General features: G+C 53.8%; 7 protein-coding genes across 7 annotated transcripts; 4 read left to right on the forward strand and 3 right to left on the reverse strand.

The window, feature by feature from the left end:
• Positions 1 to 1,257: 1,257 nt before the first annotated feature.
• Positions 1,258 to 3,067, forward strand: J4E92_009013 (uncharacterized protein; the record flags this gene model as incomplete). The annotated part of the gene is made up of 2 exons (XM_051500362.1): positions 1,258 to 1,593; positions 1,673 to 3,067. The coding sequence occupies 2 exons, from the start codon at positions 1,258 to 1,260 to the stop codon at positions 3,065 to 3,067; spliced, it is 1,731 nt and encodes a 576-aa protein (XP_051349450.1).
• Positions 3,068 to 3,414: 347 nt separating this feature from the next.
• On the reverse strand, positions 3,415 to 5,652 carry J4E92_009014 (uncharacterized protein; the record flags this gene model as incomplete). The annotated part of the gene is made up of 2 exons (XM_051500363.1): positions 3,415 to 5,204; positions 5,265 to 5,652. The coding sequence occupies 2 exons, from the start codon at positions 5,650 to 5,652 to the stop codon at positions 3,415 to 3,417; spliced, it is 2,178 nt and encodes a 725-aa protein (XP_051349451.1).
• Positions 5,653 to 6,480: 828 nt separating this feature from the next.
• SLP1 (Glycosylated integral ER membrane protein) lies at positions 6,481 to 8,277 on the forward strand (the record flags this gene model as incomplete). The annotated part of the gene is made up of 1 exon (XM_051500364.1): positions 6,481 to 8,277. The coding sequence occupies one exon, from the start codon at positions 6,481 to 6,483 to the stop codon at positions 8,275 to 8,277; it is 1,797 nt and encodes a 598-aa protein (XP_051349452.1).
• Positions 8,278 to 10,070: 1,793 nt separating this feature from the next.
• Positions 10,071 to 11,033, reverse strand: J4E92_009016 (uncharacterized protein; the record flags this gene model as incomplete). The annotated part of the gene is made up of 2 exons (XM_051500365.1): positions 10,071 to 10,961; positions 11,025 to 11,033. The coding sequence occupies 2 exons, from the start codon at positions 11,031 to 11,033 to the stop codon at positions 10,071 to 10,073; spliced, it is 900 nt and encodes a 299-aa protein (XP_051349453.1).
• A 3,875-nt stretch (positions 11,034 to 14,908) lies between these two features.
• On the forward strand, positions 14,909 to 17,345 carry J4E92_009017 (uncharacterized protein; the record flags this gene model as incomplete). The annotated part of the gene is made up of 6 exons (XM_051500366.1): positions 14,909 to 15,027; positions 15,086 to 15,197; positions 15,251 to 15,367; positions 15,421 to 15,516; positions 15,573 to 15,825; positions 15,871 to 17,345. 6 exons carry the CDS (start codon positions 14,909 to 14,911, stop codon positions 17,343 to 17,345), a joined length of 2,172 nt encoding a protein of 723 aa, XP_051349454.1.
• Positions 17,346 to 18,684: 1,339 nt separating this feature from the next.
• Positions 18,685 to 19,797, reverse strand: J4E92_009018 (uncharacterized protein; the record flags this gene model as incomplete). Its single annotated transcript, XM_051500367.1, has 1 exon — positions 18,685 to 19,797. One exon carries the CDS (start codon positions 19,795 to 19,797, stop codon positions 18,685 to 18,687), a length of 1,113 nt encoding a protein of 370 aa, XP_051349455.1.
• A 1,518-nt stretch (positions 19,798 to 21,315) lies between these two features.
• Positions 21,316 to 22,523, forward strand: MCR1 (NADH-cytochrome b5 reductase; the record flags this gene model as incomplete). Its single annotated transcript, XM_051500368.1, has 4 exons — positions 21,316 to 21,360; positions 21,435 to 21,759; positions 21,812 to 22,017; positions 22,080 to 22,523. 4 exons carry the CDS (start codon positions 21,316 to 21,318, stop codon positions 22,521 to 22,523), a joined length of 1,020 nt encoding a protein of 339 aa, XP_051349456.1.
• Positions 22,524 to 23,248: the final 725 nt, after the last annotated feature.

A 23,248-nucleotide genomic window follows, 5' to 3' on the forward strand; every position in this document is an offset into this window, starting at 1 on the left:
CATGTTGACAGATCCACTGTATTTCAGCCGCATAAAGGCGTCCTACTGCCCCGACTGATTCGACCTCCGACTTGCCATCGGAGCGAATTAGTCAACCCGATCCCAAGACCTAACCTCCGTACCAAGGATGCTGCCAATGTCCGATAAATCCATCCGATGTCCCAAGATAGTGTGGGGATCCCACCATCTCCAGGATCTACTCCTCCTCAACAGTCATGTGTCCCACCATCGCTAAAGTCGCCAGGTCCCTCGTGCATTGCCCAGGTCGTCGCCAATGCTAGTCGCAGAACAGCGGGCCCACGGACGGACTAGAGTTGGGTCTGGGGGCCTTTCATCTCTGGAGTCGGTCGTCAGTCGTTTTCCCGTCTATTGAACCGAGGCGGCTCCTCGGTGTAGCTGTTGCGTCTCTTCTTACCCCTGGAAGAACACCCCTTTGGGTCTAAGGATTTCCAAAGTTGCTCACATTTCCGATCTGCTTCATTCTACCTGCGAAGTCCTCTCTTCCTTGACTTCACGCCAGGCCGCTTCCTTTGTTATCGAGATTGCACGGTAGGAGCATGTTCGAGCTCTTTGCTTTTTCAGTGCGATAACGGGTACTTCTGGAGTCATTAATTTCCGTCCTGTTGTTTGAGTTTTCGTACTGCGCCAGCTGGAACTTGCGAGCAAACGAGCTGTAGCACTCTCATCACGGGCGGGCGGTATCTCCGAGGATTTTGAGTGTAGCGGCATGTGATTCAGCACCATTCGCGTGGACCACGCATGAGGCTCATCCAGACGTGACCTCGGGCGAGCTGTCAGAAGTGTGACACTGTTGTGATGGCGGGCCGCAATTACCAGCGACGCACAGTCCAGTAGAACAGATTAGTATGACCACCCACCAGTGTTCATTACACATTGCTACCGTTTTGATGGAAATAGTTTCAGAGGTGGAGTTGGCAAGCTCGCCGCACGATGAGGCATGCGCGCACGGATCACGTCATGTGTTAGCGTGTCTTTCGACGCGTCGCGGGCACGTAAGCACTCCACTCCCACGACCTCAACACCGCAACTGGCATATTTCATTTCACGCGTGGAAGATCTACAGCTATAGCCCTCCGAAGGCTTCGGTCGCACATCGTTTTGATTCACCCGGGAGATCCTCGTCCGTAATTGCGCAGCTCCATTGGGCGCCTAGGCACCATCAACTGCGCACCCTGGGTTTGGCCGCTACCCAACCATACCATCTCGGCTTAGTAAACATCATTTGTTCTCATCATCATGGCGCGCAGAATGTCCCCAGAAGAGTACCAGGCGATTGGGCGCAGCTACTATAAGCTGAAACAATACGAGAAAGCCTTGGAAACCTTTTCGAAAGGTATTGAGGCTTGTCCAACCGCGGATCTGTACGATCATCGGGCTGCGACGTACGACAAGCTTGGAAACCTCAACGCCGCCGTCAAAGATGGCAGAGAGATGATCAGACTGAACAAGAAAGATGTCAAAGGCTACTTACGCACGGCGAGTATTCTGGAGAAGTTGGAGAAACCTGAGACGGCGCTTGGGATTTACAAGTACGGAATGAAGAATGTGCCACCTAGCGACAAGAACTTCAAGGTATGTGATGTATTATATGTCCTGTTATGAGGACACATCTTCCACTCTGTCTTTTGCATGGATTACTGACTGGCGATAGCTCTTGCAACAACTCCACGACAAGTCCACTCGAAAACTATCACCTGCATCCGCTATCGATCCGTTTACAGTGCTGCCCGCTGAGCTAGCGGAAATGGTACTAGAGTATTGCTCTTTCCGCCACATGGTCAACTGCATGCGCGTCAGCCCGGGATGGAGGGACTATCTCTCCAAGTTACCTAAGCTTTGGATGCATCTCGATCTCTCCGGTGCCCGCAGACCAGTCCCTCGTTCTTTCGTCAATACAGCCTTCAAGCGCTCGGAATACCGAATGACGCGCGTCACGATCCATCGTTTCGAACATATGGACGTACTGAAGAATCTTGCGAAAGCAGCGAAGGACCTTACAGAACTAGAGCTCATCTCCTTGCCACACACCATGTCAGCCACACTGATTGACATTGTCAAAAGCGCTCCAAAGCTGAAGAAGTTCACGATACATCCAGAGATCACACAAGATACTGCAGTGCAGATAATGCATGCGAGGCCTGTACTGGAACACGTGGTCTTCGGCGCCTTGAGGTCCGCCGGAGCCGCCACTAACTGGACAACTTCATTTGGGAATCTCCGCACACTCGGCATGCATTGGTCGTCCCCCGTCTGGACGGTGGATCTCAGGCTACAGGACCTCTTGGCTCAAACGCCATGCCTTGAATCCTTAGCACTCTCCAACGTAACAAATTTTGAGTTCCCCCCACAAGGATGGCCCCTAGACAAAGCTCAATTACCACCACTGAAAAGCCTGGTGTTGAAGCGGATGAACCTCCTGAAGTTGCCTCTTCTCCCGCCCACGCTACAGCGACTGGTCATCGAAAACGACAGTGGTGGATTGGACCTACAGCAAGTCCTGCCCTTGAACCAGTGCTGTGTCCCAGAGCTCACACACCTAGCCATATCTGGTTTCAAAGGCCTGGACCCCAAAACACTAAGACACCTACTAGATGTCTGTTTCCACGAAAGTGAAACGGCAACATGCTCAACACGAAAACCTTTGCAATCGTTAACCCTGCACGGCCTAATCGATTGTATTTCAGATGACATGTTCGGGCGCGGGCCTTCTGCGCAAATGGAGTCCATATTCGGCTTTTCCCCACGCGTCCTCACGCCCGCGTTGGAGTCCCTGGATATTGCCACAACGCTCTGCAATGACGATGAGATAGAGAGACTCCTCATGTACCCGACGGGACTCAGGACAATCGACCTCTCGCATACCCATATCACTGGGGCGTCCATCAAGATGCTGGCAGACAAACTTCCGAAGCTGACGAGTATCAAGGCGAATCAGTGTGCTAACATTAATGGGCGCGATGCGATCAACTACGCGGAGCGAAAGGGGATATCAGTGAGTTGTCAGATGGCTGAGCAGAAGGGTGGACGAAGACTTCGTTACGGCTAGTCTGCCATGTGCCTGAAGTTGTCGACAGGCATTCTGTTTTGCAAGAGCAAGCCATGTTCAGATCAGAATTCACAGAAGAGACACCAGACAAGGATAGCAAAGGGAACATTTCGTAGCATCTATGTAGCGGTATAATACGGGGTGCAATCATGTAATCGTGAGTGCCATCAAAAGGGGACCATTAGCTGAACGCCAGCGCCAAAGTCCTTGCGCGCCCACGCAATGCATTTATCAAATCCAACCAAACTCCTCCCAATTACCCGTCAAAATACCAACGCCGCGCCAATATGCTTGTGCAGTAGCAGAGCAAAGAGTAAAGTCGCAAAAAAGAAAGCTCGACCGCTGAATTAGTTGACATCCATGCCATCATCCTCCACTTCGTCCTCTCCGTCGTCCTCGCCTGCCGTGAGGACGCCTGCGCTACCCAAACTGCGTTTGCGGTTGCTGCCACCAAAAGAGCGACCAGTGATTTGGCTGAGGAGATCCAGATCCTCTCCACCAACGATGCGCGCTTCTGGAGTAGCTTCACAACTGAGCTCGATCAAGCTCGCCGGGCTGAGACTACGGTAGCCGGCTGTGCGGACGACCCTACCAAAGTTCTGCATGCAGAATGTAGCAGCTCGCTGCTTGAGCCAGTCCTCTCCAGCAGTAGCAGCACGCTCCCAAATTATGGCTGCGTGCTCAATGTCGAGCTCCCGACCCAAGCGGTTGACGCAAAGTAGGCGGAGACGGGGCATGTCGTAGATGTTGGACATAACAAGCATGCCTGCTACGTCGTTCAGACTGGGTCCATTCTGCGGGTTTGGCGCAATGCTATCAGTATACAGATAGAACAGGAACGCCCGAACTGCTGAGTACGGTTCGGGAATGTGCATTCTCTTCGAGTGAAACTCTGCCATTTGAGCACTCCATAGACGGGCGAAATGGGGCCAGCGAGCATGGAGAATGAGCTTGTGGACGTGGATCGGCCGCGATACTGGGCTCACGGTTGTTGACGAGCCGTTGGGATCTGGCACAGCGACATCCACGTAGTCGTCATCATCGGGATCGGCCGTGATGATGAAGTCTGCGCCGCTGCCGCTCTCGGGTGGTTGATCAAAAGTTAAGGAAAGATCCGCACCAATACCGGTAAGGTGCGAAGACACATTCGCATCGGAAGAAGGCATCATCTTTGAGCGCGTGTCGGAGGCCAGCTCGTTGCCCAGGATGCCATACTTCCGAAGATCGATGGCGAGGACATCACTTAAATACTCGCCGTTGTGGTTCCCGTCATTCGCCGACTCGATCGGGCTGCCTAGAAGCCAGGCATGTGTTCCTTCGGGGTTTGTTGTGCAGTAGTGCCAGCGGTAGTTGGGGCTGTAAAGGTCCTTCCCGTCGGCAAGCTTCTGCCATCGCAGTGTATCTAGCTCTAGACTGGACAAACTTGTCTCGCAGCTCAACTCTGCCGGGGTGACGAAATCGAGCATGCAACCGGATGAAAAGATGTGGAAATGCGTGCCCGCCGCTTGAGATGGTAGGTTCGGACTGGAGTGAAATTTGAGAGATGAGATGGAGCCAGGCGCAACGTAGGGTGAGCGACTTGAACCCATGCCATGATATGACTGGACGCTCGAGTTTGCAGTATAACCACTGCTTCCGGTCGCAAGTTGACCAGACGCTGGTACAGGGTAGCGATGTCGGGACGAGATGAGTTGCCGGTCGCCTGTTCCATACTTCATGGCGTGATCGAACTCGGGGCTGCCGCGGAGATCGAGCCACCAGATCTCATTGCTCTTCTCCATCTCGTCGTTAATGCCACCAAAGATCCAGATGCGACCGTTCCAGATCCAGCTGGCGTGATCGTAACGAGGAACGAACCTCCATGTCCGGGACCAGGTCCACGTCTTGAGGTCGAGATAGCAGATGTCGTCTAGTACACTGTCGTGCCCAGTCTGACCACCGCTGATGTATAGCTTATCGTCGTATATGACGGCCGAATGCCGAGCGCGACCGCGAGGTATTGGGCCATGGAGTTCGGGCTGCGTCCAGTGGGCGGTCTTCAGGTCGAATACGATGACGTCGGCGAGGTGTTGACGGTGCTCATTCTCACCACCGAAGACGAGCAGTTTGCTGCCCTGCCAGAGACATGCGGTATGTCCTAAAGCGTTATGTTAGTTGCGACGGAAGTAGCATTGGTAATAGAGCGGTGAGCACGTACCCATTCGTACGCCCGGAATGTCCCCGTAATTGTCGACCAGATTCCATTGTCGAGTGACGAGGTTGAGGCGAAGGACGTGGTTGTAGACCTCATCGGTATACTGGTCGAAGCCTCCAAAGGCGTATATCTGATCATCGCCAACATATGTGACAGAGGCATTGACCAGGCAGGCGGGCTTGGCGCCGATTGTCGAAATCATTTTCGGTTTGTAGCCTTCGACGGCTGATCTGCGGCTCCGGACGGGGCTCGCAGACATGAGGAAAGTGTTGTTGGCAGAGCTGGCGGATCCCGGCGTGTTCGAGTGGGAGTGGCTGGGCGAGGGTGTAGAGGTGACGGCGGGGTTGAGGATGTTGGACGGGAAAGCGGATCGAGCGGATGTTTGTGCCATGGATAGTGAGCGGTGAATAGCGTGGTCTGGTTCGTGGTAGCAGCCCCGGTGGGCAGAAGTGGCCTTTGTCTAGGCTGGGAGAATGTTTGACGGAGGAAGTTGAGTTGGCTGGCCGTGCATATTGCCGCCCCTCACCGCCCGAGCCTGGAAAGCGGAAGCGCCGACCCACGACGACTCAGCCCTGTGCCCGACACGGACAGCGCGAGCCACTCCGAGACTTGGCCACTGGACAGCTGCAGCAGATTAATGCACCACGGCAGATGCTGGAATATGGGATCAGTGAGTGGCTGTGGAATGGCGATGGACTGAGAGACTGCTGAAGTGCGTCGCAGTCTGGCACGAGAGCAGACGCTATAAACCCATCGCCATCATGGATGCAGCGGTAAAAGCAAGGCCATGCAGGCGGCGGCATCGACACGACGACTATGCATGCGGCTTCACAAACCGGATAGACTACGATGCCGGCGAGGGTCGAGCACCGTCATGTGATGTCATGGGTCCTGGTCGTCCGGCCAGCCTCGCGCAGGGTCCCGTCCTCGTTACCTGGTCAACGCAAGCGTAAACAAACGATACTTAAACGCCCCCATACCTGCCACTCTGCATATCCACTACCACGCACTCTACCATCCGCACTGCCCTGCATCTTCTTCTCCAGAGCGCGAAACACTCAATTACTTTCGAATCAATACTTCACAGCATCGATTATAGCATTGTCTAATACTAATCCTTACACTATATAGCGAAACCAAACCACATACTGTATGCCACCACGTCCTATGTACTAAGAAGCCAGCTAACCCTAGTCCAGTAGGAGACTAGCTAGCAGTCATGGCAAGCACCGCAGTCTGCGTGACTCCGGTCAAGAAGCGCTCTGCCGTCTTCAACACCCGCACCGCTGGCGGTCGGATGCCACTGACGCCCTCTCCCCGCACCCCGCGCACCCAGACTCCCGATAAGCAGGCACACGAGTCAATACACGGCAACGACTTCAAGTCGCGCATCCAGCGCTCTGTCACCAAGACGACGCGCGACTCGCCCAAGTCCAACATTGCTCGCTCCCACACACACACTCCTCGCCGGTTAGAACTCGGTGTCTCAGAATGGGCTCTCACTGGATCCGGCACCACTGCTGCCACCAAGGCCAAGAAGGAGAAGAAGGAGGCGGCTGCCATCCGTGCTCGCCCTACCAAGACGCGCATTGCCTACAACGCCGCCGACCGCTTCATTCCCAACCGGACGGCAAGCGAGGCCATCCGCAGCGTCGGTGCCAGCAAGCTCGATGCTGAACAGCGCCCCAAGTCAAGCTCCAAGAAGGAGGGCTCGACCGTGCTTGCCAACGCCGCAAGTGCTTTCGATCTCGGTGGCCGTGGTTCAGAGGAGGATGTCACACTGTCCCTCGAGGGCCTGAGCCTAGAGGACGACGAGGAAGAGAGCCGATCGCGCTCCAAGCCAGCTCCTAGCCAGGCTGCATACCAGTCCACACTTGCCTCAGCATGTGGCATCAACACAAACACTCGCATTCTTGCTTTCAAGCCTGCGCCGCCTGAGTCGTCCAAGCCCATCGACCTTCGCTCCCAGTACAATCGTCCTCTCAAGCCCAGCAGCAGCGTCAACGCACAGAGCCGCCGTCGCATTCCGTCAGCACCCGAGCGCGTCCTTGATGCTCCCGGTCTTGTCGATGACTACTACCTCAACCTTCTCGACTGGTCTTCCGGCAACCAGGTCGCTATCGGTCTTGAGCGCTCAGTCTACGTCTGGTCAGCTGACTCTGGGTCGGTCGCCTCTCTCCTCGAGTGCCCCGCCGATACCTACATCTCTTCCGTCAAGTGGTCCGGCGACGGTGCCTACGTTGGTGTCGGTCTCGGCACGGGTGAGGTCCAGATCTGGGATGTTGAGGAGCAGACCAAGCTGCGTAGCATGTTCGGTCACGAGACTCGCGTTGGTGTTATGGGATGGAACAAGCACATCCTCTCCACCGGGGCCCGTTCCGGCCTTGTCTACAACCACGACGTCCGCGTCGCTCAACACAAGATCGCCGAGCTCGTCTCGCACACTGGAGAGGTCTGCGGTCTTGAGTGGCGCGCCGATGGTGCCCAGCTTGCCACTGGTGCCAACGACAACATGGTCAACATCTGGGATGCGCGCGCGCTCGCTGCCCCCAAGTTCACCAAGACCAACCACCGCGCTGCCGTCAAGGCCGTCTCGTGGTGCCCATGGCAATCCAACCTGCTTGCCACCGGCGGTGGTTCCAACGACCGTCAAATCTACTTCTGGAACACCACCACTGGTGCCCGCATCAACCACATCCCCACCGACTCCCAAGTTACCAGCCTTCGCTGGAGCACCCACTACAAGGAGATTGTCAGCACTGGTGGCTTCCCCGACAACAGCCTGAGCATCTGGAGCTACCCCTCCGGAGTCAAGAACATGGAGGTCCCCGCTCACGAGTCTCGTGTTCTCCACAGCTGCCTCAGCCCTGATGGTCAGATGCTCGCCACCGCTGCTGCCGACGAGTCTCTCAAGTTCTGGAAGATCTTCGAGAAGAAGCCCGGTCAGCCTTCCGTTGCCGCCGCCGGCTCTGCTTCCATGAAGCCCAGCGCGACCAAGCAGATGACTATCCGCTAAGTCTCTGCATCCGACAACGAAGGAGCTCGTATGAGGTACATATGGGTTGGAGCATTAGGCTCAATAAGCATCACAAGTGTCTAGCACGGACATCAACTACCGGCTTGCGCAATGGAGCTGGTATCATTCATCCGACTCTACGCGCAACGGTAAGTTGGTAAGTAATCACATCTCGTTTGGGTATGTGACGCGATCCTCTCCCTCATTCACAGGGAAAGGAATCTCCACATCTACCCTCGGAACATCTGTCAAGCGTACAACTGGGTCTCATCATGGCTTTTTTGTCCATTCAGCAAGCGAGGCGTCTCGGAAGCATTGCAAGGCGTTGAAATTAAAGAACTGGCTTTTCGAGCGTCCCATGGACAACGAGGTTCATGATATTTACGAACATTGGGAAAAGACGGACTCGGTCTATTGTCTTTCGAGGGAGTTTCTGTATTTGTACATTCACCGCGCCTTGATGCGCTTGGGATTGGGACATTTGGGGGGCTTGGGAAGGCGTTCGATCTTGAATAAAATGGAAACATTACAACATATGATCGTCTTCATGACTTTGCCTTGTCTGGTGACTTACCGTGTCTCTGCACAATGCGTAGATAATTCAGTTGAATCATCAAGTCATCTCAGCGGCCGAACTATGAGTCGGTGAGACGAGTCGTCCACTCCTATCAAGTCTTCTGCCTCACCTTTCACTCTGGGCCCGGATTGGCACTTCACGTATACAAGCCTTTCCGTACATCTCCGTCCCTTCTCAACCAACTTAACAACGACCAAAGCAACCCAATCGAACCAACATAATGAGCTACGAACCCCTCTCACCCATGCCAGGCGCATAGCCATCAGACGACACAGACCCCACCTCCCCCCTAACCTTCACCCTCTCCGACTTCATCTCCGCCGCAAGCATCACCCAAACCTACATCGAAACCACACTCCAGCAATCCAAATCCCAGGTCTGGCTCTCCGGCACCATGACAAACATGACGCTGTTCACCTACGCCGAGGAACTCGTTGAGAAATCCGTGGCGTATGTTACCTACATCGCTCCCTATATCGGTTTCTATTCAGAAGACCAGTTCCCGCCTCCGCTGGCCGATGGGGTCATTCTGTCTTATACTTTGGAGGAAGTAGGTTTACTTAGGGCGATATTACGCTATTCGCGGGAAACGGGATTAGATGATGATGCTGTCATGACACTGCAGACTTTCAAAGAAGGTATGGAGACATATCGGCTCACGAAGAGCTTCCAGGGCCTAGATGCATTGTATCTGGAGCATGGGAATACGAACGAACCACCGCCCATCTGGGAGACGGCAGAGGTGTATGCCCCTGCTTCTGTGGATTCTCTGGCTACCGTCGAAGTCGAGACGGCGATGCGAGACGATGTCCGTTGTCCGTTTTGTTGGGGTACTTTTGGTGCGGGGGAGGATGGGTGTAGGGGGTTTATCAAGCAGGTGGAGTGCTGTGGGAAGCGGTTTGGAAGGGATTGTCTTGTTGAGGCTATGATGGGGAGTCTGCTGTGTCCGAATTGTAGGAGGGAGTTTGCGGTTAGGCGCGTTGAAAATGGAGAGAGTGGCTAATGTGCAGGTCGATACAAGATGTTTGCGGTGTCTTAAGATACAAGCTTCTCACGACCACATGTTCATTTCCAGTATCTAATCCACTCATTTTCCAGGTCCGTCATGCTGTCCTGGAGGATAGCCGCTTGCATCGCTTTCTCATTTGCTTTCGCCATTTCCACGTTTGTTATACCCCAATCAATCTGCATAGATGTCAGTCATCATCGTAGCCTCTCACGGCGACATGCCAGCCGATTCAGTACTCACCGGCGGTGCGCTCCAGCCACTGACAGCCCATTGTGTACTGCGAATTCTGGCCTGCGACTGCGCAACAATCATCTGATTCCTGTGCATTCTCTCCTGAGCTTTCAACTGCTGAATTTCCTGCTTCATTCGCCGAAGCTGAATCTCAATTTCTTGCATCTTGTTGTTTCGTGCCATGAGCTTTTGGCGGAAGGTGGAGATGTCGTTTGTACGACTGGCGTCTGTGAAGTAGGACTGGAGACGTGGTGAAAAGAGATCACACAGGAAGCCCCCGGGTTTTGCCTCTTGCTCCTCAAGCTGCGCGAGAATCGCTGGTTGGGGTGACTGAGAGTAGAGAGGTTCGATGTGCCTGAGGTAGCACTCTTCGCAGGCGGTGAACTCCGGAACCGTAGAAGGGAAGCTGTACTGCTTTTGGCCTGAGACCAATGTTCCTTGTTGACAAGCAGGAATTGGACCCCATTTCTTGACGAAATCGATCAATGGTGTGATGTCTCGTGTCTTCGTTTCAAGAGTACTTTGCGCAACGGCGGCCATCTGATCAACAATCTCAACACACCGCTGTTGGCCAGTTCCCTGCGTCATCAGATCGCAGGTAGCGAGAAGCCTTTGCCCGTTTGCAATCGGTGCAAATATGCGCTTCAGGCAGGGGAAGAGGACGTTTATGTGCGCCACGCAGAATGAACAGGCTGTCATCTCTTCGATCAGCGACCCAGTCTTTGGGTCTTGCAGACAGTACCACGTCCTAACCACTTCGGGCCTTCCTCCACTCTTGACCACTGGATCTTCCATGTTGAAGTTTGGGCAGATGCCATCTCTGTCAGGATCAATGCTACTGATTTCGCCCAGTAAGCTCAAATCAGACTGTCCCATTTGGAACAACCACATATAGGCTAGTCTCACCCACAGGAACGAGAAATCGCAGACAACAGACATCTTAGCTGGTTTGGCGGGACCGGCAGATATAAAGGACGCATAGCGAGTGTTGCGGAAGGATGTGTTGTAGCAATCTGGACAAATGTCGAAGTTGGGGATGGCCCTTGGCGATTTGATTTGCAGCCAGTCATTATGACCTTGCGTGAAGTTTGATCGTTTGCACAATCCAAGTGCTGGGGGTTGTTTAGTCTGCGGGGTTGCTGATTCTGAGGATGGTCGAGGTGGAAGGGGTGGGGGCCGAACGAGAGGCATGACTCGTGCAGGAAGTCACCTTGGTGACTCGAGTATTGTAAGAGCGACTACTAAGAGACGCGATTGTGAAAGAGAGACTTTGTTACTGCGGAAGACAGCTCACGTTCTTTGCTGTGAGTGCGAATACCTCTAGGCTACATGGTGACTGGTCTGCCGAGGCTTTCAGCTGAAGAGGCTGAAAGTATCGTCCGAATACGATACCGGTGAAAGCTCGCCCCGCAACGAGCGCCCAAATGAGGCCATGAAAACGCCACGCACGTCGGACCTTCTCGATACGTTGCGTATCAAATTGAATTGTGCATCGTAGAAGCGAAAGGATCGACAGGCTGCGGCCCATCGGGCTGAGATGGAAAGCATGGTTATCGATAGCAGTTCATGGCCATAAGTATTCAGCAAGTATCGCAGCAATGTATACCAGGCGTAGAGAGCATCGGTTGTAAATCTAATGACTTTGCGCAAAAGTTGTGGCTTGAAGGATGGTGGAAGTTGCAAGATCTCGACAAGAGGTGTTTGAGCCGAGCGGCTTGTAACACCACCTCATTGGCTGACATTTCGCTTCCCCTTCACCCATTATCAAGAGTGTAGACGGCTAGGCGCCTCTAGCTCGAGAAGACTTGTGCCAGATCATATACATTAGACGAGCGTACACTGCCGAAGTCGCTACGAGTCTTGCTGATAGTACATGGTTTGCATTACCATGCGTCTGGCAAAGAAAGGTGGCAGAAAGATGGTACGTCTCTTTGTACGAAGTTTGTATTCGTTGGACATCACTTCGACGCACACGCAGTAGACCCAATCGTTGATTTAGATCATGTAGCGGGAGAAATTATCACTCCACGAGGTCTATCAATGTGCTGTCGCGTTTGTTGTAGCTAGGCAGTACACCCAACGAATTTGTGTAGCGGCAGGTATGTTTTCTCTATCGTTGTATGTAGCGTACACTCGTATGGGAGAGCATCTGCGTCGCAGTCGCATAAGCGAATGTTGACCGGGGCTTATTACGACATCTGGCACCATCGGCGAGACATGTTGTATGTACACTCGTTGGTGATGGTCAGAGGCGTGCAGTCATGTTGTCCAAGATGTGGTGCAACATTGAGCCTCCTTGTTGCCGCACGGCGTCAGTCGCACAGGGCTGTACACGCATTTTGTTTGCCCAAGGCAGACTGTGACAAATCGTGTGTTTGACTCTGAGGCGTTGGCATGCTCGTTTAAGGCTGACGTGCGCCGCAAAGCACCTCATGGGTTGCAGAAGCGCCCGGCACGGGAGGGAGTATTCCAAGAGCTAAGCCCCTCGGAGATTTCATGCTGTGGGTAGCGTCACGGGTAGAATGGTGGCTTCGAATTCTTTCATCGCGATTTGCGTTACCTTTTGAGCGGTGAGGACGCCCATGTGCCTAAGAAGCCAACATCGGTCTGGTTTAGTATTGAGGAAACGGACACTACGAAGGGTTGTTTTTTCGAACGATGCCCAGGACAAGAAAGGGCGCTCGGCTGATCCTACTATTGTATCTTGTGCATCTACAATAGCAAACCTAAAGCGCCCTTTGGTCTTGGGTACAATTGGGGAAACAATGAACTGCTTCGTACCAGGCAATCCATCTGTTGGTGGGATGCACAACACTCCAAAAGCCAATATAGCGGCCCTTATCCGAGCAGTTGTAGATTGAGACATGTGCATGATTGCCATTGTTGGTGGACTCGGCACAGGAACTCCTCTTCCAGCACGATATCCAGGAATGAATGCCCGCTTTTCGGGTAGCCATCGTACCAGCATCCTGGGATATCGCGTGGCAGTCGCTAGTAGGGGTCGCTTTCAGGCCGCCCAGTATCATGACTCGGATGCACCGGACTATCTGAATGCCATTATCCGAATAAGTCTAGATGTCGTTGGTGGTGGGGAGATTTGCCAAAGAAACGACGAGAGTAAGCGCCGATAACGTGAGAGCGGGGTCGCTTCGGTTGGGTGTATACACAAAAGCTATCGGCGCAGAGTGGGGCACCGAATATGTTAGACACCTTCTTCAAAGCCATGCCATTGCTCATCGACCATTGTAGCGTGCCCTGCGCATGAAACTGTGTTGGTTCCAACGTCGCCGATATACTCATCATTCTGCGTAGTTGGCGTCGAAAGGCACGTTGCGATCGGCCACAGACCTGTGTGCATGAGTTATGCAGGCCGTAGCTGCAGCCTCCTGTCAGTCATCTAAGAGATTGTACCTGTCGGTTAGACAAAGGCCGAAAGAATGTCCTGTGCTCCACGGCGCTTATTAGCAAGCCGCCTTGGGCGCGGCTAATGTCAAACGCGGAAGCGGCGCAGGGCGCACGAAGAAGGGCAGCTGGTGCCATTGTCAAGGTGGACATGGACCAGGTAGCTGCTTGTAGGCCAGACTAATGTGATTATTGAAGATACGCGCGGCGTGAGCTGTGGTAGGTTGGTGGGAGAAAAAATGTGTGCTTTCGTGTCCCAGTGGAAAAGTTGGGGATTCGATTGGCCAATCTAAGCATCCGAGCCCATGGTAGCCGGGGACGCTGATACGCTTGGGGAATCTGGAGATGAACTAGTGGAAGAGCGATACCGATGACGATCCTACAGATTTAGCAAGAAGAGGCTCTTGGGATGCCATGTGTCGACGGACCGTTGCGAGCAGGAAGTCGTCACACTACGCAGGCCTTCATTTGATGCAAGGCCGCCACGTCGATGTTGATGGGGCCAGACTGGAGACAGAGCAAACGGTGGGAGGGCACCGTGACTGTGCCGCACACTTGTGCTGTCTCCAAGCACCTGATGGAGCCTTTTGAGGAAGGGTGCATTAGCGTCTCATGGAGGCCTGGCCTAGTCGTCTGCAGCAACGTTCGCCATGCGAGGAACTAATGCTGGGTGAATAGATGATGCCAAGGGGCTGCTTACCTACACCTTGGAGGGCCGCGCAGCCGTTTGCTTTCCGCGGGACGGCATCAGGTAGGACAATGGATCGGAGGGGTTCGCACCAGCAGACGGAAGAGGGAGCCAGGCTGGTAGCGATGGCTGTTCTAGAGGATCCAGTGTCGTGTCTCTGGCACGCACGGCGCGGGATCGCTGACCATGCCCGCCATCTAGCGTGGGTTTGGGCGCTTAAGCTGCAGTGCATCCCTGAAGCTTAGCAGCACCCAGGGCGGCGATTCGTCTGCGGCGCCCAGCGGTGGTGGTGAACGGACAGGTGTTGTAAGCGGGCGTAGTGCACGGGCGGGCGAGCAGTTCGCTGCTGCTGCTAGGTAGACGATTGACGCCGCCTGCCGCCTGTCTGCGCTGAGAGTCTCCACCGAGGCAGAGTCGCAGTGTTGAAACAAACAACGACACCTCTTTGCACCAAGCACCTTGAGCCTCTTCCCGGCAGCTGGCCTGCTCTGATAAGCCTCGTCCCGTCCTTCTTTCCCTAGACGCAAGCGCTCGCCCGCCGCCCACCCTTTTCGCGCCTTCCCTTCTGATTCGTGACCCGCCGCTCAGCCTCGCCAACCCCGTCGTCTGAGTGATAGGCAGCCCATCGCGAGACCACCCGCGATTGTTCCTTCCCACCGCAGCGTAGATCCGGCGCAGTCCTGGCGCAGCCTCTGTTGTGCCTTCCTCAAGAGCAGCGCGAGGCATGGCAACCGCGACGCAGCTCATGCCGTCACCGAGTGGCCTGAAGTCCATGTCGGCATTCAGCCCCTACACGGACTCGCCCAGCTCACCGGGCACCTTTGCCCACGTCTTCTCAAATAGGTGCGACGCCCTCGCTGCGAGAGCATTGGCGACTGCCCGCTAACATGGACTCCCCAAGATCCTCAGGGCACACGTCCGACCACCTACAACCACCGCCCAGCCCGTATCCGGCGACCGTCGACCCCTCGCCCGTCGACAGCAACGGCACAAGCCATACCGATCACACTGAGGTACGTCGCGTCGTGGGTGGATATACGAACGCGCGGGGCTGACCCCACTACAGATCGAAGACGATGCCCAGGTCAATCACCCAAGTGCAAGCGAAGATGGCATGAGCGATATCAGATCGCCGGGCACTGACGACATTGTGAGCCCGGCGAGCCAGGACGGGCCCGCAAAGGTATCATGCCAACCCTCCACCGCACCTGCCTGCAGTCATCTAACCTGTGACAGCCCCATACCCATAAGCTCAACACCGCCGTGCGCAGGGCTGACTCGGACGATGCCCCGCCGTCTGTCATCCATGCGCCCGACACCTTTAAGCAATTCGTGAGTGCCCTTCTGTTATGGTTGCACTACATGGCTGACGTGGGAACCAGAACCAGAACCGGATGACGTCTGGCGGGTCGTCGAGTGCAAACACGTCAGATAACACCGCGGTCGTATCGCCGTCAACGCCTGAAGCCAACATGCTTCCGGATGTCGAGGACAAGCACACATCCTCTGCCTACACTACGCCCATTGATACCGCCGTGTCCAACTCAGTTACCGACCGCAGCACGCCGCGTGCCCAAACAAGACAAGATTTCGAGGAGGACCTGAGGCGGCGTAGCGTTCGCAAAAGTGTCAATCTCGCTGGTATGTCTGCACGCATTTTACAAGGCCACGCGCTAACATGCACAGATATCGCCGAGTACGACGACCATGCTACCACAGATTCTTCAGCAAGCTCCGTCATCGAACAGGATGACAGCCAGTCATCACAATCGCAAGACGGCGAGTCCATGTCCATCGGCACCCAAACGATGGGTCAGGCGATCCACGGCATTCAAGAGTCGGAGAAGGAAGTGGCTGCCCTGCGAAGCGCACTGGACGAATGCTGGACACTCTGCAACTCGCTGGCCAAGTTGAGCCAACACCACAGGACACGCATGTTCCACTACTCTGGTGGAAGCCCTGATATGCAGGAGCATGCCTGGAGAACGTGTTGGCGACTTTGCCAGAAGCTCTACGAAAGTAGAGAGGAGAACCCCTCCACGCAGATCCGACCGACACTGGAGCTTTGCCGCGACTTTTGTCAGGCACTATTCGACGTGCGGCAACGCGGCGATGAGGCTTCTGATTCGGTGCTCAGAGTCAGCTTTGAGCTGAACAATCATCTCTACAACGCACATGATCGCACACTACCCGAGACATTTCGTGAACGCACTCTGGATTTCTACTTGACGTTATGTCATCGCTTAATGAAGCAGCGCACTTCGCTTCCAGAAGAGACCGATTCATTGCTCCATGCATGCTGGTCACTGGCAGAAATGCTTTTCAGTCTCCGCCAAAACAGCCGGGATGGCAAGCCAGCCGACGAGGAACTGCTGGGCTCGGCAATCCAGGCGTGCTGGGAGTTGTGTGACTTGTTCCGTGAAGGCTGGACGCAGGTGCGGCCTGATCGCGGCACTCCACGACCCACTCAGTATGCCTTCTCGGTCGGTCGCAGTTCCATGACACATCGCTCCCAGACTGCGTATTCGGAACGGTCTGGGCGATCCTCTAGTGTGAATGAGTCGTATCATTCGGCCATTCAGTCGAGGAACGCGACGCCAATGCAGCCAGAGACTCCAACTACCATCTTCGATGACCGCGAAGAGTTCTCGCCCGCAGACGAGCCCAACGTGCCAAACATACTTGTTCTCGGCCCAGAAGCTGGCATGACACGGACTCATGACCGTTGGTCATCCGCTTCCTCCAACCTTTCTACATACTCTGACGCCTCACAACATACTTCCTCTACCGCCACCGCTGGTCGAGAGGATGCCAACCTGGTCCGCCTGAAAGGGCTGATCATCAAGGCAGCCATCAACACAGGATACAATCGCCAGATTCCCCTTCCAGACTTTATTCGTGCCTTGCCGTCCAACAGCTTCGGCGCCGAGACGTGGCAAAGTCAATTGTTCGAGAGCTACCGAAAACTTGTTCTTGCAGACCCGACCCTACGAAGCGTTCACACTCAACCACTCCGCAGGCTGACGGCACTTGAGATTGGGCGATCGGTGCAATGGCTGGGCCGCAGCGAGTCATTCAAGTGGCTGCGCGAGCTCTATCGCTTCGTCTTCGGGGCCTATCCTGAAGATACCAGTCAGCGCAACCTCATAATCAACGCCTAACGCACTTTACGCATGGATCTTTTTCGTTTCGGATCTTGGACACTTTTTCAGATCATGGGTGTTATTTGGATGGGCACTTTTCTTCTATTTCCGCCATATACCCCCAACGCTCTCTTCAGTGCGCGTATCATTCGGTCCCAGCATAGTTTCATCGCATGTTGTAGATTACGGATCCTGCATATTCGCTTCTGTGTATACCTTCTTGCTATCTCTACCGCTCTCATGACGCCTATTGCCAAGTTTACGACTTTGATACTATATACGAATAATAACCCATTCTTACCGAAGCAAGCTTGGAAGTACAGAATGACGAAGTGATGAGAGCTCGCCAAGCTGGTGTTGGAGAATAGCGGCACGAAGCAACATCAATGCTGGACTACGAAACTTCCTTGTTTGCTCTTTGGTTAAAATGGAAAAATTGTCGAGTTCGCGAAGTGGTGAGTCCTGCGGACGAACACCGAGGTGTCTTTTCATTCTCTCCTCTGGGTCGGGCCCCTATGTCGGTCTCACAGGTATCTCAATGTAGGAAGTGAGCCACGGAACGAGTGTATCAGTAGCAACTAGATTTCTTCGAATAGGCTGTTTAACAGCTCTCAACCAAGTTCAACGTTTCTCCATTCCACTTTTTACCTAGGTCCCCATCCCCACCCACCACCGCCCATGTACGGCGACCTATACCTATTCCACTGACCTCCACGTCCATACCAGTGGTCTGTGTTGCGATTGATACCATTATCCGGGTCGTAGTTAAACCAACTACTGCGAGTGCCTGGTAAACAGACGCTGCCATGAACATCGGGCTGTCTGATGGGGGCAAGATCTCGGCCGCCGTTAGGAAGCTCGTGATATGGTGTATTGCCATATGGAAGATTTCGTCGTCGAGAGGGATAGTAACCTGAGGGCATGGTTGGTTTGTTTTAGGTGCTAGGAGTCAACTCGGTATGACGGTGGTAAGACTCGAGGCCGTAAAATTATGTGTAGAGGGTTGAGCACAGGGCTTTTACTTTTGCTAGCGTAGATTTGGATACGTTGGGCTTATGTTGTTTTCTGTATGCTGCGTATGGTTATTGGCGAGGATGTGGTTTCATACAGCGGTGGGGACTTTGTACCCTCGAGCGGTGATTGAACTTGCACTTGACGGGTCAGAAAGTGTGACAAAAGACAAGGACAGCGTAGACTGTCATGCTGAAGGGACAGCGATGTGTACCCATAATTATACTTCACGACAGCGTATCGAGGAATGTATAGCTATTCTCAACGTTTGCTCGCATACATGCGCGCCTCTTTCCATCCTTATCCCTTCTCCTTCACAGATACCGCAAACAATGCCACGTACCGCCTATCGTTCACTCTCCGCATCCACCCATTTCTTCTCCTTCTGCTTCTCCTCCCGCATCAAAGCACTACCGCAGTCATGCAGACCCCTCGTCAATGCCTTGCGGTGCGATTGACTCAGCGATGACAGATTGGCATCCTCTGCGAGTGCCTTCTTGAAGTAGTCTCTCATGTGAAGAAGCTCAGCGCCCTGCCAGCTATCATGAAAGAGCCTCTCTCCTTGCCATGGCGGTCGCCGTGCGCGAAAGGCCTTGTCTTTTACTTTCCTCAAGTTAGCTTTCTTGTCATGCTCGGCGGCAGCTTCCTCAGCTCTTTCAGTAAGCACCTCTTCTTTCTTCTCAGAGTCTGCCTCCAAACCCGCAAACTCCCTCTGGAGCTGGTCAACAGTCGCCCAAGAGCTCTTGGAAAGACTGGTGTCATCTTTCTCGTAGCCCTCGGGACTCGCCCAACATGAGGGCGTGTAGAAACGGGAGCTTCGACTGTAAGTGGGGCGGTTGCGGCTCCGCTCTATGACTGTGTGCTCGTGATGTGACATCGTCGTAGCTGGGGTGTAATCGCAAGGGAGGATAGTGGCTTGCGCGTCGATACTGACCGATTTGCGAGGGGGAGAAGCGGACTGTTGTAGAGAATCAGCCGCCAAGTTGACTAGACGCAGCGAGGGAGATATCCTTACTTGTTTTGTGTCCCCTTTGAGTAAGCATTTAGACCTGTTCACGGCTTGTGCGACAGCTATTGTGGTGGCGCTTCTACTGCTTTTGACGATCGTGTCGAAGCGGTTCCTGGGTGTCGACCTTGCATTTGCTAGCCTATTGTTGACTCCTTCCATCTCTTTTAGATTCATCTGATCGACATCCAGCGGTTCGTTGTCGTCTGAAAATGAGATCTGTTGAGACCTCCTCTTCCACCTGCGCTTGACCTTCTCCCAACTACCATCAGAATCTTCTTCTTCCTGGGGTGTAGGCTCCGAGACAGTCTCAATAGCCGGCGATCGTGATGTCAATTTCACCTCTTTCGAAGCGGGGTATTCCAAATATTGACAGCCAGGCACCTTCCAACATTCGTCTCTTGCTAGTTCCCAGAGATATAGTGCCTCGTCGACTCCCCACTCCTCAGCCATGTCGAAGTGTTCATCTCGTAAATTCTCCAGGGTCGCAACAAGTCTCCAACAATCGAGTTTTGCCCTTTTCCACCGACTGGTGCAATCCTTGTGTGACATCCAACCTAGGTCATCGATACCATTCGTACGTAGCTCTGGCCCTGCTTTTGAGGATTCGAAGATACCACCGCGGCGAGCTAACGCAAATGTCGCGAACTTTACTTCACCAATGCGAGCCTCTGTGATGCAGACTGCGCAGACTGAAAGTGCTGAGTCGGGGATAAGATTCGGTGCATAAGTATAGTTGTGCTCGCATGGTTGCCGCATTGAAGCTAGTGTCGGAAACTGCGAAGCCATGTCGACGCGATTGAGAGTTGTGTGCACCGGCAGTAATCCTGGCTCCGGCCAGCAAGTAAATCGTAGTTCTTCGTGGGGATTCGATTGCGACCAGCGGTCTGAGGGCGACAGTTGATGGTTCGCCTAAAGAGCTCTAGCGACCCAAAAAGTATGCGAAACGCACTCGTTCGAGAATAGGCGCCTAAAGTTGTTCAAGTCCACATCGTTAGAGAAAAGCTGTATATTTGTACCGGAGGTGAATAAATAAAACAGCGAAGAAAGGGTCGTAGTTAAGAGATCTGTGGCAGCCGAAATGACATAGTAGGGTCCGACGGTCACTGTGAGCTGGCTGGACCGAGCTTCTCCCCTTCACTTGTCGCCAGGGTCCAGTCTGTGCCATTAAGGACACGCGGTCTCTACCACTGCAGATCCGATTGCTCGCTGTTTCTACTTTCTGTAGGCTTCTGAGGGGCGATGTTCAGAGCGGCCAGAGTCGAAAGGTGCGGATTCAGACGTTCTGCGTGAGCAGCTGACCCATTGTGAACAGCACAATGCGACAATGTCAACCTAGTCCGTCCGGTATTGTTAAACATGTAACGCGTTCAGCCTGAACAAATATCGTGCTGATGGCGATTCCGACACAGGCTTCCGCGAACGTGGCGCGACAGGTCCGGGTTACGTGTTGGGGCGTCTGCGATGTGATGCCTCGCCATATTGCTTGCAGTCCTGCATAGCCGACAGGATCTCCAGAGGTCTCGTCAGTCAGCATCTCGTCGCGAGATGGCTAGTGTGTACATTGATCAGTTGATGCTTAGTGCCGCCCATTGTGTCCATTTCTCGAGGTGCCGAAGAAACATGCTCAATCTGTCGCTGATGGATCCCGGGCGGAGCCGTCTTTCTCGTCCTCTACCATAGTGTTGTATGGAGTGCAGAATGCCGCTGTACGATATTCCGTGGAGAGTCTCAGTGACAGTCAATCAGACATGATGAGCATAGCATGGACTGTCGCACTAATGTTGAAGATGCACTGGGAGACGGATGAGTGTGAGTTCGGACGGGCCGGCAAAACAGCGATGACGTTTACTGCTTGGCGCTAGCGTACGATGAGCTCCGTCGTTAGCACCTGCACCCGGATAACGCTTGTTCTTGCAAACACCTCAATTCTATCCTCATTCCCCTCCTCTCATACCAATTCGTCTCGCCATGTTTGCCAGACAGGTATTCCGCCCAGCCAAGACGCTGCACCAGGTATGCGCTCACATTTCCGTCTGATTTGAGATTACAAATCGCCAATGTCAGTTTTGGAGGTTGACAGAAAATAGCAAGTCCGCCGTTACGCATCTGAGGCGCCCAAGAGCGGCAACAATGGCATCCTCTACACGGGTATCGGCGCTGCCGGTCTCGCCGGTGCCTACTTGTTCATGAGGGGCGGCGACGCGCCTTCAGGGCAGAAGGGCAATGCGCCGCCATCAGAAGAGGCTAACAAGATCCCCTCTTCCACCGGCGCCGTCAAGAAGGCCTTCACTGGAGGCGACCAGGGCTTCGTATCGCTTGCGCTGGAGAACATCGAAGTCGTCAACCACAACACCAAGAAGCTCCGCTTCAAGCTGCCGGAGGAGGACATGGAGAGCGGTTTGCCTGTCGCATGTATGTCTATCATCAGAATGGCTTACTCACGGCACATGCTGACTGAACATAGCGGCCGTTATTACCAAGTACAAGGGCCCCGAGATGCAGAAGCCAGTTATCCGACCATACACTCCGATTAGCGACGTGGACCAGAAGGGCTCCGTCGACTTCATCATCAAGGCCTACCCCAACGGCCCCATGTCTCAGCACATGCACAACATGGAGCCAGGCCAACGGCTAGACATCAAGGGACCTATCCCCAAGTTCCAATGGAAGGTACGAGCCCCGTCGATAATCTAGTTGTGAAACAAGCACTAACATTGAAACCTCTTTCACAGCCCAACATGCACGAGCACATTGCCCTGATCGCTGGTGGCACCGGTATCACACCCATGTGGCAAACCGCACGACACATCTTCCGCAACCCCGAGGACAAGACCAAGGTTACGCTCATCTACGGCAACGTTTCAGAAGAGGACATTCTGCTGAAGCGCGAGTGGGAGGAGTTGGAGAACACATACCCCCAGCGCTTCCGCGCCTTCTACGTTCTGGACAACCCACCTGAGTCATGGCAAGGCGGCAAGGGACACGTCACTAAGGAGCTCCTAAAGACTGTTCTGCCTGAGCCCAAGGAAGGCGAGAAGATCAAGCTGTTCGTATGCGGACCACCAGGCATGTACAAGGCTATCAGCGGAGGCAAGAAGAGCCCGTCCGACCAGGGCGAGCTTGACGGAATGCTGAAGGAGCTTGGCTACAGCAAGGACCAGGTCTACAAATTCTAGACGTGTGTATATATAAAAGTGTACGATACCTGGTAGTATGTGCCATGGAATAAATTCGCAAGAGCGAATGTAGACATGCAAAGATGCGGTTCTCGCTTGTCACCCTGGTCCAACACTGCTTTCATATGATGTTGCAAAGACAGCAAACGGCACTGTGGTCAAATCTGTCGGTCTCACAAACACGCTCGATACAAAAGGAAGAAAGTCATTTCCATCGTACTTGAATGTGTCAGCTTGGCTGACCATAGCATCAGTCAGTCTATTTCCGCTTACAGGTGATTGGGTCGGCGCCAGCAACCGTGGGGGCCTGCCCTGATCAAATCGTGACGTTTGGAAACAATTCCACACGGAGGATGTCTTGCAGACGTAGACAACGCCTGCTGCCGACATTTCCGTGCAACCAGAACCCAAACAAACATCTGTTGTTGCGTAGGCGCCCATTGGTTCAATTCATCGACGACTTGCATCTGTACCACGACCTCTACCTTCCACGAACCAGGCTTACTCAGCACTACTAGCACTGAACCCTCAGCCGACATAGACTGCGAGATGGGTGTGACAATATCACACACAGCCTTCTCCCCACTATCCATGATATCGACCATCATCGGCTTCATCTCCTTCACCTTTACGCTCGCCACCTTACTCAAAGTCACATGGTCGAATCTAGCGACGTTCAATGCCGCACCAGAAGAGATCAAAAATATCTTGTCAAGTCTGAAGCA

The sequence above is a fragment of the Alternaria infectoria genome, assembly GCF_024043175.1.
Source record: "Alternaria infectoria strain BMP 0036 chromosome Unknown scaffold_20, whole genome shotgun sequence".
Taxonomy (NCBI): Eukaryota; Fungi; Ascomycota; class Dothideomycetes; order Pleosporales; family Pleosporaceae; genus Alternaria; species Alternaria infectoria.